This window comes from Pollicipes pollicipes, unplaced genomic scaffold, assembly GCF_011947565.3.
Source record: "Pollicipes pollicipes isolate AB1234 unplaced genomic scaffold, Ppol_2.1 Scaffold_7261;HRSCAF=8764_pilon_pilon_pilon, whole genome shotgun sequence".
In the NCBI taxonomy this organism is placed as follows: Eukaryota; Metazoa; Arthropoda; class Thecostraca; order Pollicipedomorpha; family Pollicipedidae; genus Pollicipes; species Pollicipes pollicipes.
The window spans coordinates 18338165-18356116 of NW_023597054.1; the positions used below are offsets into that span (position 1 = coordinate 18338165).

The 17952-nt window shown below is 55.1% G+C and overlaps 2 protein-coding genes across 2 annotated transcripts in view; one reads left to right on the forward strand and one right to left on the reverse strand.

The window, feature by feature from the left end:
- Window positions 1–213: 213 nt before the first annotated feature.
- On the reverse strand, window positions 214–5915 carry LOC119112293 (trypsin-1). Its single transcript, XM_037236405.1, has 7 exons — window positions 5777–5915; window positions 4230–4535; window positions 3384–3464; window positions 2792–2963; window positions 1847–2085; window positions 1454–1614; window positions 214–881 (listed from the first exon to the last, which is right to left on the reverse strand). Exons 1-7 carry the CDS (start codon window positions 5859–5861, stop codon window positions 723–725), a joined length of 1203 nt encoding a protein of 400 aa, XP_037092300.1. The 5' UTR covers window positions 5862–5915; the 3' UTR covers window positions 214–722.
- Window positions 5916–9533: 3618 nt separating this feature from the next.
- LOC119111131 (protein timeless homolog) overlaps window positions 9534–17952 on the forward strand; it is a 28104-nt gene continuing 19685 nt past the window's right edge. The window contains exons 1-9 of the mRNA XM_037234961.1: window positions 9534–9581; window positions 10542–10669; window positions 11035–11188; window positions 11522–11702; window positions 12066–12200; window positions 13337–13432; window positions 13641–13804; window positions 14338–14455; window positions 15544–15690. Coding sequence (XP_037090856.1) covers window positions 10555–10669; window positions 11035–11188; window positions 11522–11702; window positions 12066–12200; window positions 13337–13432; window positions 13641–13804; window positions 14338–14455; window positions 15544–15690 — 1110 coding nt within the window. The 5' untranslated portion in view covers window positions 9534–9581; window positions 10542–10554. The remainder of the gene's footprint in view (window positions 9582–10541; window positions 10670–11034; window positions 11189–11521; window positions 11703–12065; window positions 12201–13336; window positions 13433–13640; window positions 13805–14337; window positions 14456–15543; window positions 15691–17952) is intronic.

Genomic DNA, 17952 nt, shown 5'->3' on the forward strand with positions numbered 1-17952 from the left:
GCGTCAGCAAACCCCAGAACGGCTTAAGCAAGTGGCTGAAACAAATCTTAAGTGGTTTAATAAAACAAACAATTGTTGACTGCCAATCAATCAGCGCGTATGGCTCGAGTCTCAATCACAGAGGGTCTTCTCGTCGGGGGTTCCGTTGATTGCAATGATGACACGCCAAAATACGGTATTTTCCGTGATGAGAGGCGGGTTAGTGGTAAAGGTAGAATCCTCGGTCAGACACGTGCAATTGGCCGATTGCGTGGTGTATTTCTAATATGTAGTCATGACCATACCAAACTAGCAGCCAGCATTCCGCTTTCACCTCGGTTAGAGATTCTCTGGCATCTACGCGAAAACAGCTAAACAAATAACAAGTCAGCACGCCCGAAATGCTTTAAACAACCAGACAGCCCAGCCGGCGAGGCATGCAACTTCAAGATGTCACCCGTTTGACAGAAATGTGCCGACCCGAAGCTGAGCCAGACCGTGCTAGTGGCGAGGGCAGGGCTGTCACATGCGAACTTCCCGGCGGGACGTAACTTGCAGGCTTCCGACCCGAACACAAACAGTTCCCAGGGCACTCTGTATCAGCTGCAGCGTCACCGACGCCAGCACAACGGTGTCTGGTCTGGTCATCTGGCCGTGGAGCAGCGTGCAGCGAGACTGGTGCGTGACGCGGCCTGTCCCGGCAGAGTCCGCGCGTCCGCCTGGGCGATCTCAGCGGGAGCGCCTCAGGCCGTGTTGCGGAGGATCCAGCGGAGCATGCGCGTGACGCGCGTGTAGACGCCCGGGAAGCCGACCTCGGCGCACCTCTTGCCCCAGGAGACGAGGCCGATGACGCTCCACGAGCCGTCTGACCGCATGTGCTGCAGCGGGCCGCCCGAGTCGCCCTGGCCAGGGAAAGTGGGGGGCAGTGTTATTCTCCAACGGCAGGACCGTCACAAGCGCTCACGGGCCGCCGAGTTGTCACGCAGCGAAACAGCGCCCTACGTTTTTCTTATCAGGACCATGTCATACTCGTTCCCACGTACCACGTGGAACAGCGAGTCGGCGCACTACGAAATGACGGCAGTGGCGCCCGCGCGTACCTCCCCAGGAGCCTGTCTGCCGTATACAGACGGCAGACGAGCCGCTCCAAAGGGCGTCTAGCCGCAAGGTGGCAGCACATTCGAGCGGCCCCGATCAACACTCGCCAGATCAGTGATCGGCTTATCAAGCACGCATGGAAGAGTTCAACTGAAGCTCGGCCCTTGGCTTCTGCGTACAGCGTGCTGCGAGCTGCGTACTTGGCTGCTGCGTACAGCGTAAAAAAACACCATTTGGTATGCTCTCAGAGGCCAAAGCTTTTCGTGCAAGCACTTATTTTGAGACGAGGAATGTCATTTCGCCACCTGCCCCTGACCGTAGCACTGCAGCAGCCGCAGCCGCCTGGCCGCGGCGCGCTCTGGCGGGCGGCGGTTACCTGACAGGCGTCGCGGCCGCCCTGCCGGCCGCCGGCGCACAGGAACACGTCGTCGATGAGCTGCGGGTAGGCGGTGTCGCACTCCTGCTGGCTCCAGACGGGGATGGTCAGCTGGCGCAGCACGCTGCTGGTCGGCCCGCCCGGGTAGATGGTACCCCACCCTGAAAAGCGGGCCGGTGCGCTCAGCTGCTGCGCGCGGGCACGTGTTCGGGGGATGCTTCGCGGGGCATGACTAGCAGGTTGTCTGCTTGTTAGTCACGCTTGCTCCAAGAGGCTGTCCTCATTGGTTGGTTTGGGTGGGTCCAAATTCTTAAACACCAGGCAGACCGATGACGGACTGGCCTCCGCCTGCTGCCGCCGTTCCTGACACGCTCGTGGTCGTGGCCCTCTCACCTATCACCGTCGCCCTGACGTTCTGGAAGTCCAGGCCCGGCTCGGGTAGACAGATGGGCCACACGTCGTCGCTCAGCTGCGCTGGCCGCGCCAGCGTGAGCACAGCCACGTCGTTGCGGTAGCGGACTGGGTCGTACCGCGGGTGCACGACCATTCGGCCCAGCGGCTCACCCGCCACCTCCGTGTCGTTGCTGAAGTCGTACACCCCGAGGCGGACCCGCACCTCCCGCAGACGGAACCTGCGGGCGGAGGGGGGGGGGGGGGCGTCACGGCCGGCTCCGGGGACGAGCGATGTTTGGTGATCGGGGAGACGGCGGGAACGGCACGGAACCAGAGGGCGGCGGAAGACGAAACGCTCAGGCTAGAGGGAAGGGGGCAAACAGCAGACCATGAGGGGGGGGGGGGGGCAAACTGCAGCCCATGGTGGGGCTGTCCTCATGGCGCAATGGTTGAGAGAGCTGGCAGTCTGTGCACAACGTGCACAGTTATGCACAGTAGCACAAAAGCCCGCGTGCCGACGAGGTTTCAGCTGATATTCGCGTGTTCAAAAACTTCCAGCGTACCGCGGGCAGCAAGTGCCCAGGGGAAACAATCGGCGGTACAAGCATGCGCCCACATGCCTCTGCACGCAGTCCGCCGCGGCTAGCACGTGCTGAGCGGAAATTATCAGCACACTCCCACTCACCTCTGCACGCAGTGTGCCGCTGTGAGAACGTGCTGAGCGGAGATTACCAGCACACTGCTACTCACCTCTGCACGCAGTGTGCCGCGGCCAACACGTGGTGAGCGGAGATTGTCAGCACACTCCCACTCGCCTCTGCACGCAGTGTGCCGCGGTTAGCACATGCTGAGCGGATATTATCAGCACACTCCCACTCGCCTCTGCACACAGTGTGCCGCGGTGAGAACGTGCTGAGCGGAGATTATCAGCACACTGCCACTCACCTCTGCACGCAGTGTGCCGCGGTGAGAACGTGCCACTGGGAGATGAGCACTCCGCCGCAGAAGAAGCCGGGCGTGCCGCGCAGCAGGGCCACCATCCAGGGCCAGGCCCGCGGGTCGGCCGCTTGTCCTCCCACGATCCGAGTGGCCAGGTTACGGCGGTTGATGCCGCAGCCTGGACAGACAGGAAGCCGTTTGTGACATGGCAGCTGTCGTCCTCTCGGTGAATGTGTTTCGCCTACACTGATACGAGATCTGACCTGACATGACCTGACCTGATCTGACCACAGGCTATTGTAACCGCCCTGCCTGCCAGGGTAGGCGGCAGGTGACGTCATTTAGCATCAGCAGCGGAGTGCGTCGTAAAGCTCCAACGGCAACGACGGGCTATCGTGAGGCCAGTGGGCTCTTCCAGGAGCATGCTCTCAAACAGCCCCAGGTGACCTGTCAGAGTTCCAACCTTTCATATCACAGACTGGGTTCCGCGGACACAGCAGGACACTGACGCGTTGTCCAGCCTTTTATAACACAGGCTGGGTTTTGCGAACATAGCGGGACACTGATGCGCCGCTCGATGCGCGTGGCAAGCGCTGACCTTGGAACAGCTGAACGGGAGAAGTGCCGCCTGAAGGCTGGGGGCGACAGCGGCGACCTCTGCACGGGCTGGTGGCCGGGGCTGGGGACATGTCGACGTGACGTCACCGACTGTTGGATCGACGCCAGCGCCGGCGACGCTTGGTCGGTCAGTAAGAGAGGCCACGTACATCCACCCCAGCGCGACAGTCGGTGCGCCCTATTCCACTGATGGTGTCAGATCGATTGAGTAGAGTTCTGCTAGTGCTGGCACGTTAGCAGGCGGCTAGTTATCATAAACGCTATAATGATGGCAAGTCCCATCACCACTTGGGTCCACCCACCCTGCTCTTCGCATTCTTGCTTCATACTGCATCCTTGCGACACCTCGTTCGTCCGAGGCAGGTTGCAGGCACCAGCCATCAGTGGGCCCAAGTGCCCCCTGGTTGGGGTCGTGTCCGAGCACCGAGCGCAAACCCCGAAGAGGAGTCCCTGTGTTAGCTTAGCCTCGGTAGATACACCTCAGATGCATGTAGTTCTACCTCATCGCTACCCACTCTCCTTCGTCCTATAGCCATGAAATAGTCACGGCTGGCCGAAAGGGTTCTAATCAAAACAACCAACAAACAACGAAGTGTCGTGCGTGAAAACTGAATCGGTCATTCATAAGTGCCGCATTAATTACATTGTGCTAATCGGATCAAGACACCGTCCGTGGTACTTAAAACTTGCAAAATTCCTGTGATTCATCAGTTATGCACCACTGTCCTTGGAAGCCAGCCGAGCATGTGCGTACCCCATACTTCGACTGCCAGGTGGTTACTAACAGCATGCAGATCTCTCCCCCCCCTTACATGTGTCAGCTGACCTGCGGTTGGTGCTGACGTAGGTCGCGTCGCCGCTGTAGCTGCCGTAGGAGCCGGCGAAGAGGTCGTCTGCCGCTGGCCTCCGCCGATCTTGAACTCGCCGAACGGCGTGCCGATGCTGTACCGCTGGTTCGAGTTCTGGCCCAGCGCGGCGTTGAAGGCGTTCACAGGGTTGACGAGCCTCAGCTGGCCGTCCTGAGACTGCTGCCCCTGGTTGGTGACTGCCTTCACCGTCTCGTCGGCGGCGAACTTCAGAAAGCCTCCCAGGTTGAAGCCGCCCCCGCCGCCCTGCCGTCCTCCGAACAGGCCTGCGTGGTAGACGAGTGTAAGTTCGCGACTGTCAAAACCTACGGCTAGAGTACCAGCGCACGTGTGGTGCGTGCGTGCATCGATTAGGTCGGATGTGTCCTGGTGTCTCGAGGTGCCAGCTCCCAGTGAACTCGATGCACTTAGCCAGCCGGATGTGACCGATCCTGGTGTATGAGCGCAATGCTGGCTGCTGTTGTTGTGTTGGTGTTTCAACTACTTTTCCTGGCAACAAATATGCGTCTAATTTCTATTAACTGTTTGAAATACTAACCAGCACTCATGCACCATGTCCACAATTCGAACATGAACTAGAACAATCAGGCTCACGAGTCACGATAAGAACATTAGGAGCAAATGTTTTCAAACGATCTTCGGGGGAAACGAATTGTGGAAAACGAAGCCAGCAGCGCGTATTTTTTTTTAAAAAGAGATGGAGAACCGACTATGTACATCCTTCGGCAGTATGTCGTATCGTGGACATATTTGCTGTCAGTGAGTCGGTGTCAGTGAGCGCAGTGCCTGTTCACCCGTTCCTCCGCAGCCGTGCATCTGAAGCGGATGAACCGGAGACTTGAACACGCGGGGCGCACTCCGCATTCGCGCAATGGCCTATTGGCGCCAGCTATGTCTTCGTGTTCGTCTCTGACCGTACATCGCTCGCATATATATATATATATATATATATATATATATATATATATACGGCCAATATAGGCATGTTATGATCCGTACATGATGCCTTCAACAGCGTGCAGCGTCCACGTACGTTTATACCTGCGCATTGCTCGCAACAGCGTGCGTGTAGGTATCCGCATCAGTTGCCGAAATTTGACAGTGATGCTCAAAATCTTTCGAACGCGGACGAATACATGGTTTATCCTCGTGGACAATTGTCCGGTTGCGCATACAGCGTCCAATTCTTGCCACGACGATTTCAGGTTCTCTCCTCCGTCAAACGGCAATGGTTTTGTGTCGCTACGACACCGAACTGCCCTCATGATTTCGATACGTGTCGTACAGTACATCACAGCATAGACGATGGGAAATAGTTAAGCGACGCTGCGCGGAGGGGGACCGGGGGGGGGGGGGAAGTGGTGGTACCTACAGCAACATCAGATACGAACCACGAGCCCGCATCTTATATCAAACGGAACCTTAATCAGGCCCGTGAGCTGGCTGCCGTGCGCACCCCGGCAACTCCGGCTGTTCCAAGCAACCCGGCACATTCCACGGAACCCACCTTTGAACGGATTCTGTCCATGTCCGGAATATGTCAGCAGCAGCAGCAGGAGCAGCAGCGTCGGCAGCGTCGGCAGGCGCCCCATTCTGGAGAACAGGTCGCCAGGAGAGCGCAGCCCCGACCAGCCGGCGTCACCCACTCCCCGGTTGTGGCTCGGCATCCGCCGCCGCTCCTCCGAAGCTTACGCGCGGCGTCATCCGTCAAGGTCGAGGCCCGCCGAGATAAAAAGGCCCGATCAGCGGTCATCTCGGCCCGGCGCCAAGGTCATCGGTGGCCCGAGGGCAGGTGCAGCGTGGGGCTTCCCGTGCGCCGAGCGGTGTTTCCTGTTTCCCGCTTCGCCGCTGAGGCAGCCGGGATGCGTGGGCGAAAGCATGCGAGTCGGCTTCTCAGAAGAATGCCGAAACGGTGCGCCTGAGATCCGTGGGGATATGTCGGAGCGGAGATGGTGCGTAAGTGCCCTTGCGGCCTTTACCAAGAGTTACGATAGATGAGCCATCGTCGAACAATGAAAGTCATCTGGCATCTGAGCGGAATACATCGGGTGACTAAACTCAGCATTGTTTATGGGAAACCCAAAAGAGCTGGCTGAAAACCATTCGGCCACTTCTCAGAATGGTGGTTTAAAGTGAGTCGGCATCGTTTAATGCGCTGACCCACCGGCCCAGGCTCCCGGCTGTATGTATGCCATGCCAGCTGTATTTTACGCACTGTCGCGCTGCAACCATCAGGATCCATGGGCACCGTCGAAGTGTAAACAGGTGAAAGGCCGCAGGATGGGTTGGGATCTGAGTATGAAAGAAGGCTAAGCTTACCCCGGAAATAGACCAACATAGTCGCGCTTCTCCAAGGCATGGACCTGCTTTCTCCTCAAAGTCGGGAGTTGGGCGGTGGGCTGGATCCCTTCAACTGAAAAGGAAACGACACCTCTGACAGAACATACATACTGATACCATGGTCGCAAGACGATGCATTACGCACGGTCTTTTTCACCACGAGCGAGCGACGAGCGAGTGCGTCAGCCAGTTCGATCGTCACACTGACATTGACAAGGGTGGAGGTGGTGGAAGGGGGCACGCAACACCGTAGAGCTTTACTGGAATTTAGGTTCCCTCCCAAAAAAATTCGTACTCCAGCCGTTTAATTATAACATTATAATGTATCCTATTTTATACAGGAACCCATCTTTTTGTGCACGGCCCTTGAAAACTAGGCGTGCTAGGAATGTAAATGCATGGAATTTGTTCATTCTCTCCAGATCGTGGTGGACCCTGTTATTTTGAGACTAAGTGTCTCGGAGAAAACAAGGCAAATGCTATTAAGATGGCTACTAAATACCATCAAAATCAAGCACGAACTTGATTCCTAGCTTATGTTCGACTAGCCGACCAGTCGATGTGATCAGCTGATGGCTGATGTCCAGAGTAGCGTTCTTTTTTACTGCTATGAACGAGTGTAAAATATCCTAGCATTCAAAATGCATTAGAAACGTGGAGCAACAGCATATCAAGTGTTGAAAATTCAATAACTAACGGAAATGACATGCACAACGTCAGTGGCGCGTAAAATAATGTTGGACAATTACACGCAAAACTTGACGGCGCGCATATCCGACTGCTGCTCAAAGGCTCAGAGGGAAAACACCGAGGGAAATCGCCATCCTGTGGTTTTGGACTTGTGCACGCGAAGTAATAAAATCCTGTCAGGCCCGTACACACCGGTGAAACGCCCGGTGAAACACCCTGGCGTACGCGAGCATACGTGGAGCTTTCGCCAAAATAAAAGATCATTCTGACTTCATCGGAAGAGCCCACGACCAATGTGGAGGGCCCAAGAACGATCAAGAGTGCCCCGGCCGATTGAGATTCAGGTCCGGAGTGATGGTGGTACAATGGTTAAGGCGCTCGACTGTGGACCTGTCGGCCTGGGACTCGGCCCCGGCCACACCACCACCGCATGTTGGGCTGGGACTCGGGCCCCGGCCACGCCAACACCGCCTCCCGCATGGTACCTCTCGAAATGTCCCTGTAATTCGGTGAGACGTAAAGCTCCAATCATTATGATCAATATTCAGATCCCCGTCAACGGCGTAGGCTCTCCTATAATACGGGAAAACCCAAGACGAATAGGGACGGCACCTGAGTGATTGAGGGTGTTGTGACAGACCAACCAAAAGGCTTCCGTCAACAATATAGGGCTATCAGAGCAAGCGAGATTTGCCTAAGACCAATACGATGGGGCCCCTCAGCAATCGAGAGTACCCCGGCAGGCTAACTTCAAGCGCCCGACCAGAGTGCAGGACCCTCTGGATAACCCAGGACCCGTGTACACGAATTAATGCCCCCTTGCGACCCAAAGTGCCCGAGCGGGTTAACAAAGGGCCCTGAGAAGAGTAAAGGGTCCTCCGCAAGTAAGCTCAATGGGAAATAGCCCTAGATCAAGGCGGAGAACCCCTAAGCATCGAGTGTCTCGGTGCGTTACCTTATATGGCCCTAGCAAAAACACAGGATCCTCCAGGCAGGTGGAAAGAACCCGATATTAATTAAGCGCTCTTAAGGGCCCAACCGAATGCACCCCGGCACGTGAGGCCCCGGAAAAAGCACATGGAGCCTTTCGGACGAATGTGAAGAATCCGTAGAAGGGCTTTGATCGCTTAAGAGCGCCCACTTAAGAGCGCCCACTACTATGGTAGGACATTACGTTCAAGTAGGAAGTACCCAAGACCCAATGTGCAGGGACCCTGAACAATCGAGTGTGCCCGAGGCGAGGTTAACAGATGGGAGCCCCTGACACGAGCAGGGCCCTCCATCAAAATAATGTGCCCAAGACCCAATGTGGAGGGCTCCGAACGATCGGGTGTGCCCGAGCTAGTTAACAGACGGTCCCCAACAAGAGCGTAGTCCTTCGCGAGTGATAGGGAATTGGAAGGGCCATAGACCAATGTAGAGGGTCCAAAAGCATATCGCGAGTGTGTCGGTAGGTTAACGGGAGGGCCCCTGAGCAGCCTAGCATACCCCGGCAGTTTGACATATGGGTTCCGACTATAGCATATAGAGCTATTCAGACGTGTAAGGCCCTTTCCACGATCTGGTTTACTCTGCAATAGATATGCAGGACCCCAGAAACAGCGTAGCGTATCTGGACAACGTAACGACCTTAAGCAATTTAAATCGCCTCGCTCTCAGTCGGCAAATAATTACTGTTGTTTGTTCGTCGGCCTTTCACCTTTGCTTACGATTGCTCTTGGTCGCCTGGAAGCCCAAAGACGTCAAATTTGGTTGAGTTTCGTGTTAAAAAACTGCGTCTGTTCGGCCGGCTATGAGCCTATGTTTATGCCTATGCCTGAGCCTATGGGCTCCGTCGGGGCCCAAGAGCCAAGGGGGCATATGGCCTGCCCCCCCCCCCCCCCCCCTGGATCCGCCTCTGAAGACGTTCACTCATCCCACACCTGAGCGCAAGAATTACGCGCATGGAATACTGCAAATATGTTGCAGGGTCTCGGGAGCCTATTACAGCCAAGAAACGAGGGCATGTTTGCCCAGCTTCTGACGCCGCGACACTGTCAAGACTTTTACAATACTTTTATCTATTTAGTGAAGGGATACTTCACGGGTTACGGGCAGCTCACTTCGCACTGTTTTCGATTTCGGCTTCCACTGTCAACTTAGGTGCAATTAGCATTTCTTCTCGCCTTGTTCTGTATTCTCATTGGCCTAAGGCTGTCACTAGCGGGAATGTAAACTATAAGTGGTCAGCCCTGTATTGTTTTCGCGCGGAATTACGGCGGGAAAGACAAAACACTTGTTGGGTGCGTCACATTGGAATTGTTGGGCCGCTCGCTGAGGTGGCGTAGATTCCGTGTGCGCTGCGAGCTGGGGTGGGTGGATATAGGCGGCTTGCGGGTTGGGTATGTGGAAACTATTGAGCAGATATATGTCACCAAGTGTCAGGTTCACCATGCAGTTTGCTGTGTGGGATGCAGTATATTGTTTCCGATCCAGTACATTGTTCCTGATTTAGTGTGTTGCTCCCAGTACCCTGTATCGTTCCTGACAGCACGTTGTTCGTGATATTGTGTATCGCTGTTGACGCAGCGTATTGTTCCATCTATAGTGGCTTGTACCAGATAGTGTATTGCTCCAGATACAGGTTATTGTTCCAGGTACAATTTATTGTTCCAGAGGCAGTACATGGTTCTTATACATTGCATTATTCCTGATGTATGAAATTAGCCCATTCATTGTGGTGCATCTACTGTGAATGGGAATCTGCAAATGCAAAATGCCTGTAAACCCGTATAATGTAAGTTATTAAGTAGGGAACCCAATAATGTTAAAATTGTTTTGAGTGAGCTCAAAGATCTCACATTACAGTCATAATAGTGTTCTGTTAGATGTGTGCGCCCAAAGTCATTCACCTTTTGTATTTGGAGGTTTTCACAATGGTTGGATATTTTTTCCTTCTGTATTTCCACAATTAACAAATTTAAGAAGGTATTGATCACCTTTAAGCCTGAAATGAACTGGCATATTTGCTATATGGTTAGCAGGTTTCTTGACACTCAGAACATTTTTTGTTTTTTGTATTGGTATAGCATGCTTTATCTTTTGAAACATGTAACATCTGGACTATTATCTTCCCAGCTTGGCATATGCCTACCAGAGCATATCAGTGACAGTCATGCTGATGTTGCATATCTTTGGCAAGACAGATGATTGAATATCTGTTTATGCATGTGTTCAAGACATGCTCTTCATTCTTTTTTCAGAAAATTTCCTACCATGGCTGCATTTACTATTGATCCACTGCTGATGGCTGACCTGTCAGCAACCTGCAACAGCCTTGGGTACCTGGATGATGCAACTGGAAAATATCAGAAGGAGCCAGAGTGCATTGGTATGAATTGTGTATGCATGTTGTCTGATTTGTATTGAATGGCTTGCCCTCATGATCTGGACCACTGTCTTGCTGTATCAATGAGAATTAAAGATAGACCAGTTCCATTATCTATTGGAATTTTCAGACTTCAGCATGACTGCCTATGGTTGTAATATTGATACATTTAAGGCCCAATTGACTTTCAGCTTGCAGTGATACCCTAACTTGTCAAAGCCTTTCTATAGATGATTTCTAGATGATGATGGTGATTTACGCTGATGATTATAGATGATTTCTATTTTCCTTCCTGGTATATTATCATGTACACCAGCATCCATTATTTGTGGAAGGCCCCATTTTCAGAAACTGAAACATGTTTTCAGAATGTGTGAAGGATCTGGTGAGATTCTTGAGAAGAGATGATGAAAACCATGAAATCCGAAGAGCCCTTGGTGAAACTAAGGTGGTTGTGAAAGATTTGATCCCCATTATCAAACACCATTCCAATGATACTGAATTGTTGGATGTCACCCTGAGGTAAGCTATTTTAACTCACACTTGATGTGCCTATATTCTGAGATTCCTGAAAAATTCATTGCATAGTTCATTTGGTACACCTACATGTTATTTTACCATGCATCACATGTGTTTAACATACCACAATATTTCGTCCCATACTATCATCCTGCTCGGAGCCTCTTCAGAGGTAAGAATCATTTCTATTATTGGAGGTGATCAAGCAGTGTAGCAGTTTCATGCATGTAACCTGTGCCTTGCACACATTTGAAAAACCCTGTTTACTCCATGCCTCTTGTGTTGATATCTCCTCAGTGTTAGAAGTGATGATCATGCATCAATGCTCTCTTACAGACTCCTGGTAAATTTGACCACTCCAGCACTGATTCTCTATGAAGAGGAGCTCCCTGGAGAGAGGGTCTCCCGTCGCTTCTACCTGGAGGTGATCCAGTACCTGCAGTCATACAAAGAGGCTTTCAGTGACAAGGTGTTCTGGTCTGTACTTGCTGCCAAGATGACATCACTTCTGGAGAAGGTTAGTTGTTGGGTGAAAGGTCCAAAGTTTATCCTATTTATCCTATTTATCTGTGTAATCATATATCAATCACATTTGTTCGATGCCAAAATGAAGCAGATACCATAGTGTGCTAGGGCCGTGCCTCATCAACAGTAAGAAACATGAAACCTGTGCTCTCAGTCTCAGAGATGTGACTATGTGCTGAAATAAGAGCCTTGAGTGTTGGCCAGCTCTGCGCCAAAAATGCAAGTTTTCTTCACCTTAGCAATGTCTACCCTTCCTTTAGCAAGTGTGTCTTTTGAGCCGACGCTTGCTCGCTCGTCAGTGACGAAGCGCGTCGCGTGCCGCCGGAATCACATGGGCTGGCGCGTGTCTGGTCAGGACTGGGAGCACAGGATGGAGGACGACCGTCTCATGATCGAGCGCGTCCTCATCCTGGTGAGGAACGTGCTCAACATCCCGGCCAACCCGGCCGCTGAGAAGCGCACCGACGACGACGCCAGCGTACACGACCAGGTCAGTGACCCCGCCGCGGGGGCGCGCCGCGGCGTCTGCCCGCGGTCAGGTCAGTGATCCCGATGGACGGTGGACGGCGCGATAGTGCGCCAGGACCGTGCCAGTGATCCGCCGCGCGGCAGGTGTGGGTCTTATGGCACCTTCACTCGTGATGGGGCAGATGCTAATGATTCGTGATACCTGTACTGGAGGACATGCCATTCTGTGTTAAGGCGTCGTGTTGAGAGACGTTTTATGGTCTATATGGTGTGGACGTTTGTGCTCCATATGTCATGAGCTAGTGTATGCCATTTGCGTATTTTATCGCCTATCAGGGTATGAGCGCCGCTGGGCGGATCGCCTATATGGGAATAAGCGCTTTGTTGCTTCCACGGGGGTGCTCTGGAGAAGTCCTTGTGGGAGCGGGCGAACCACGAAAATGCTCCCGACTTTGCAATAGCAATGCTACCGTCCGTATGAACCGTTGTGAAAATAGTATCTGCGTACAAATCAATACCAATATGATAGAAACATGGTTTACGTCCTTCTGGATACAGGAGCTCAGGGGATTAGAGTCATTATTATGTGCAGAGTCCCGTAGCAAAAAAGCACAGGCGGATAATTTTAGAACAGCGTCTACACCGTTTGTTGATCGAGCAGCGCGCGTTGCTGTCGTTTTGTTTGTTAGGTAACATTGCTTTGTTGCAAAACAACAAGGGAATTGTCATTCTGCTTTTGATGAGCTGCATACAATGGTCCTGTAAACATTCTAAACTTTTGCGCATTCTCGTCGCTTCGCAAGGTTTGCAAGATTCTCGTCCCGTCGCAAGGCTTTGCTTCGGGGTGGAGCGAATAGGGTTGTACGCCCTAGTGTGCAAGCCCCAGGAAAACGAGTATTTATTCCGGTATTCGCACATCTTGAACCCACAACTTTGCTGGCGAGATGCGACGAAAAGAGCAAACGGCAAACAAAAGGAAAAGTGTTGTTAGGGTCAAGAAGAGTTCATTTCTAGGCTGTAAAAGAAACCTGGGTGCTCTATAGGCTGACTACTGTAATTAGCAAGGTAGGTCATAATTGTGTTTGCCTATGCATTAGCCCTGCAGTGGGCGTGCACTGCGAGTGTGATGTTACACTGGCGCCTGCTGTGTTCTCGCAGGTGCTCTGGGGAATGCACCTGGCTGGTCTGGACGACATCATCCTATTCATCGCTCAGTCGGACGATGAACAGCATCTCTGCATCCACATCCTGGAGGTAAATTTACGGAGGTGCCTCGAAGAATGTCAATGTCTCTTTGGGTGCTGCGTGCTGAAAACGGCTGGAACTGGAAAAATGGACTGGAAAACGGCTGGAAAACGGCTGGAAAACGACTGGGGAAGGTGGAGCCGTTTACGAGGCTTGTTTTTGTCACAGACCGGTGGTGGGGATTTCAGCAGGCTGAGATGCGTGATCTGACCGCCAGGTGGTGTCGCTGATGCTGCGGGAGCAGGATGCCAAGCAGCTAGCGCGCTCTGGCGCCGCCAGGAGCCACCAGGAGCGCGAGAAAGACATCCAGGAGCTGGAGCAGCTCCGGCGGTTGGAGCAGGAGGCCAAGCGGAACCAGATGCGCAAGCTCGCCAGCGTGCGGTAATACTGTCGGACAGCGATTGCGGCCGTAGCGGCCGTGCGGTTGACATCAGCAGTTTCTGATCATTTTCCGCGATTTGTTTTTACCTGAGGCTGTCGAGCGTGCTGTGATCCGATCATGAATAGCATCGATTCTGCCTTATCCTCTTTGTCGCTTGCGAAATGAAGTCGCGCATTTTAATCAAGTCAGCTGGTGTCGAAAATCATTTGTGATGCAGGTGATGTGGCAGTCCACGGCGAAAGCTGTCACATTCCAGCGTCCCGGAGTGTTACACGATGTGCACCTCCGTTGCGTTTGCGAGTGTAAGATTCGCCTTGTTTTTATCTGTCCAGTGCTCGTTGGCGGCGCTTATCTGCTCTGTGTGTCGTGGATGCAACCCGCACATAGCTGAGCGTGTGCTTACCCCACCCACCCGACACCGACCACTGGGGGCAGGGAGGGAGGAAGGGGCATACCGGGTCACAGGCGTCCCGCGCCGACACGGGCCAGTGCAGTTCCGCGCCCCGTGACGCCATGCGCCCCGCCGCCGCAGGCACACGCGCTTCGGCGGCACGTTCACCGTCAAGAACATCACCTCCATCAGCGACCGCGACCTCATCTACCATCGCCCGCTGGCGCAAATCAACGAGCTGTCGTTCGACAAGGAGAAGGTTGGTGCCGGTTGGCCGGCGCGCCGGCTCTGGCGCCGTCGGCCGGGCGGGCGCGCCTGGACGCGAGCTGCCGCGGACCGCGGCAGGCGCGCGTGCCGCGCCAGCCGTGGCGGTGACTGAGTGCTGTCGGCGCGGCATACAGCGCTCCCGTCGATCGGTCACACCTCGACTGCCGCATCGACGCCGACGCGTGTGGGCCAGATGAGATTGTGCCCGGGCGGCGCGGTCGCCTGGGATCTGGGTGTCGGATGCGGCATGACCTGCGGCGGTGACGGTGGCACTCGAGCCGTTTCGGTTCGGAACTTCACCTCTGCTGCCGACCTGCCCCCGCCCCGACCCGACCTCCGTGGTGAGCGGCGACGGCGCCGGCCGGCTGACCACGGCCGCCGCCAGCCGGTGAAGATCGCTTATGCTCCTCAATAACTCCCCACTGAAGGCACCCAGCTGTGCCGATGATTGGTACGGCCGAGCCTGTGTTCAGACCGACTCCCGACCGGCGTCGCCTCCCCGACTAACGGCTAACCGTTCATGGCTAGGTCCCGGCCGGTCCCGCGTTGGCGACCGATTCCCCGCCGAGCTCGCGCTCCCGACTGACGCGGTCGGTGCTGCGATCCCGGCTGGCCGCTGACCGCTGACCGCTGACCGCTGACCGCTGACCGCTGACCGCTGACCGCTGACCGCTGACCGCTGACCGCTGACCGCTGACCGCTGACCCCTGACCGCTGACCGCTGGCCGCTGGCTGCTCGCCGCTGACCGCTGGCCGCCGACCGCCGACCGCTGACCGCTGACCGCTGACCGCTGACCGCTGACCGCTGACCGCTGACCGCTGACCGCTGGCCGCTGGCAGCTCGCCGCTGACCGCTGGCCGCCGACCGCTGACCGCTGACCGCTGACCGCTGACCGCTGACCGCTGACCGCTGGCCGCTGGCCGCTGACCGCTGACCGCTGACCGCTGACCGCTGGCCGCTGGCCGCTGACAGCTGGCCGCTGGCCGCTGGCCGCTGGCCGCTGACCGCTGACCGCTGACCGCTGACCGCTGACCGCTGACCGCTGATTGCTGACCGCTGACCGCCGACCGCCTCGGCAGGTGCCGCGCAAAACGCCGAAGAACCGACAGCCGCTGGCTGACGGCGAGACGACGCGCCGCTCCATGCTCACCATCCGGCTGTTCCTCAAGCAGTTTTGCGCCGAACTGCTCACCGGCGCCTACAACAAGCTCATGTACAACGTCAAGGTGAGTGCCAGCGGGCGGTGCGACGAGGTCGGGCAGAACGGCGGGGTGAGCGCCGCGGCGGGTGGGCCGAAGTCACATCAGGGTAATGTGCCCTCCTGATTGACTTCGAGATGAGATGAGACGAGTTTCGCCAGGGTTTTGCTTGACGTGGACATCACTAAGTGATCTTGGGGCTTCACAAATGCTGCTGCGGCGAGGCTGGTGCGGGCGGCCTGCCATGTTCTACGAAGTAATCGTCGGTTTGCGTCGAGTGGTCTGAAGTGACGCGCACTGGACAATCTCCTGACGCTTTCTGAACTCGAGTGGTGGTCTTCATTGACTGGAATTTCCAAGAGATTGTCAATCTTCGCCCTCGGTAAGTAATAACATTCGATCTTGAGCCGCAGTTCTGAGAACAAGCAGCATGCTCCGTACATACACCGCAGCCCCGATGGACTGTGTCAAGCCCGGTGCTGCCTAGGAGGACTGGTCGGTCGGACCGGACGTGATGGGTTCGCTCGTGTCCCGCCGCCGGCCGAGGGCACGATCCCAGACTGCCACGGTAGTACGGCCCCACCCGCGCGCACCGTGGGGTGGTAGCGGGAAGCGACGCGTCGTCCCGCCCCGCCGCCGGTGGCGGTTGGGTCGAGGCTGGCGGAGCCGTAGCCCGATGAGCGCCTGTATCCGGGATGGGCCGGACCGGGCGTCGGTCGCCGGAGCCCCGCGGTGCCAGGTCACCGGGACCGGATCGACCGCCGGACGTCCGCCAACGGCCGGATTTCCCACCCGACCGCCGCCTGAATAGCACTCTAACGATCGGCCGGCGCCGAACCGGGTGGCGAGGTGGGACGACGCGCCCCACCGCCGGGATGGAGCGCGAGGCGCGCGCGGCCCAGCCGGCGCCGCTCTCGCTCAGCCGACGCTGTCGGCCCCAGATAACGGACGCGTTTGTGGCCTTTCACGCGCGCCGCCGCCGGACGAGGCGCGTGTTTTATGGTCTGGGCTGACTGCTCTGCTCCACACCAGCCAGCAGGGCTGTCCACAGAGGCGGGAGGACGGATCTGACGGCGCGGACCATTGTGCCGCGGCTCAGGCGTTCGTGCATTGTTCTTCGCTATTGATGCTCCGGGAGCGCTGGGATTCTGTGGATAGATTGCTCGTTCTGGTAGTTACTTGGTGTAGTTGTATGTTGCCGTTTTCACGCGTGCTGCTCTGCCGGATTTGCCAATTGATTGGGTTGCCATGCCCGCAACTTCAGCTAAACCTTCTTTGGTTCTGCCTTCGTGTACCTCAATATTGCGTGGTGAACCGTATGTGCTGGGAGCAAGTAAACGTCGCTGGATGGCTGTTCGTTATGCAAAGCAACTCAGGATTAAACTTAAGGGGTGGTTATGGTTTGCATATGGTGTCGTGTGATCTTCCGAGTGAGGCACTCAGCGCCGGAAGCACTCAGAAGTTTATCAAAACAATCCAAGAGCGCTGCAATTGTGAGGATGGGCTAAGGGGATGTGCGGGACCAAGGCGTTGGCAAGTGTCATCGCCTGTTACAACTCTGAACTTTCTGCCATAAATACATTGCCTGACAGCGCTGGCCGTGCCGACCGCAGTTAATTTACACAGCGGTCGTGACTTGCCTAGGAAGGGTTCATTTTCCCAACTCTCTGAATGGCTGCCGCCAGTAAATTTCCAGGGCCCGTACCAGCGTGAGTGGTAGATAATCGTGACCTATGTTGGTGTCATGAATCGAAACCAGTATATTTCGTGTTATCAAGACAAGTCGATGCGGATGTTCTTGGACGCGAATATGCTTTCGCGAATGCTCGCACCAACGCTTGATGCCAGTGTGGGGCGTGCCGATCTGGGTGATATCGCTAGAACTTTCATATTTTTGCCATTCTTTGAAATGCGTCGAAGTCTACGTCCTCCGTGTAATAGTCTAAGGCTTAGGCGTTCCTGCATTGGTTCGTTGCTATTCATGCTCCATTGTTGATCAAATCCATCCTCAATTCATCAGCTCATGGATTGAGGACAAAATTAACGATCCTCCTAATTTGTCATGACACATTCACGGGAATGAGTGTTCTCCCTCGACGTACACACCATGTTTGTGTTTTAAGAGTCCCGTAGAATATGTTTGATGCGGGATGCTGTGTAAAACCATGATTGTGCGACCCATTTAAGCGCACCACGCGGACACTTACTCTGGTTCTTATGCATCTAAATGTCATTTGAAAGCGCGTGTGCGCTTCCAGAGGCCTACCATTCTGACGCAGCATGATATCG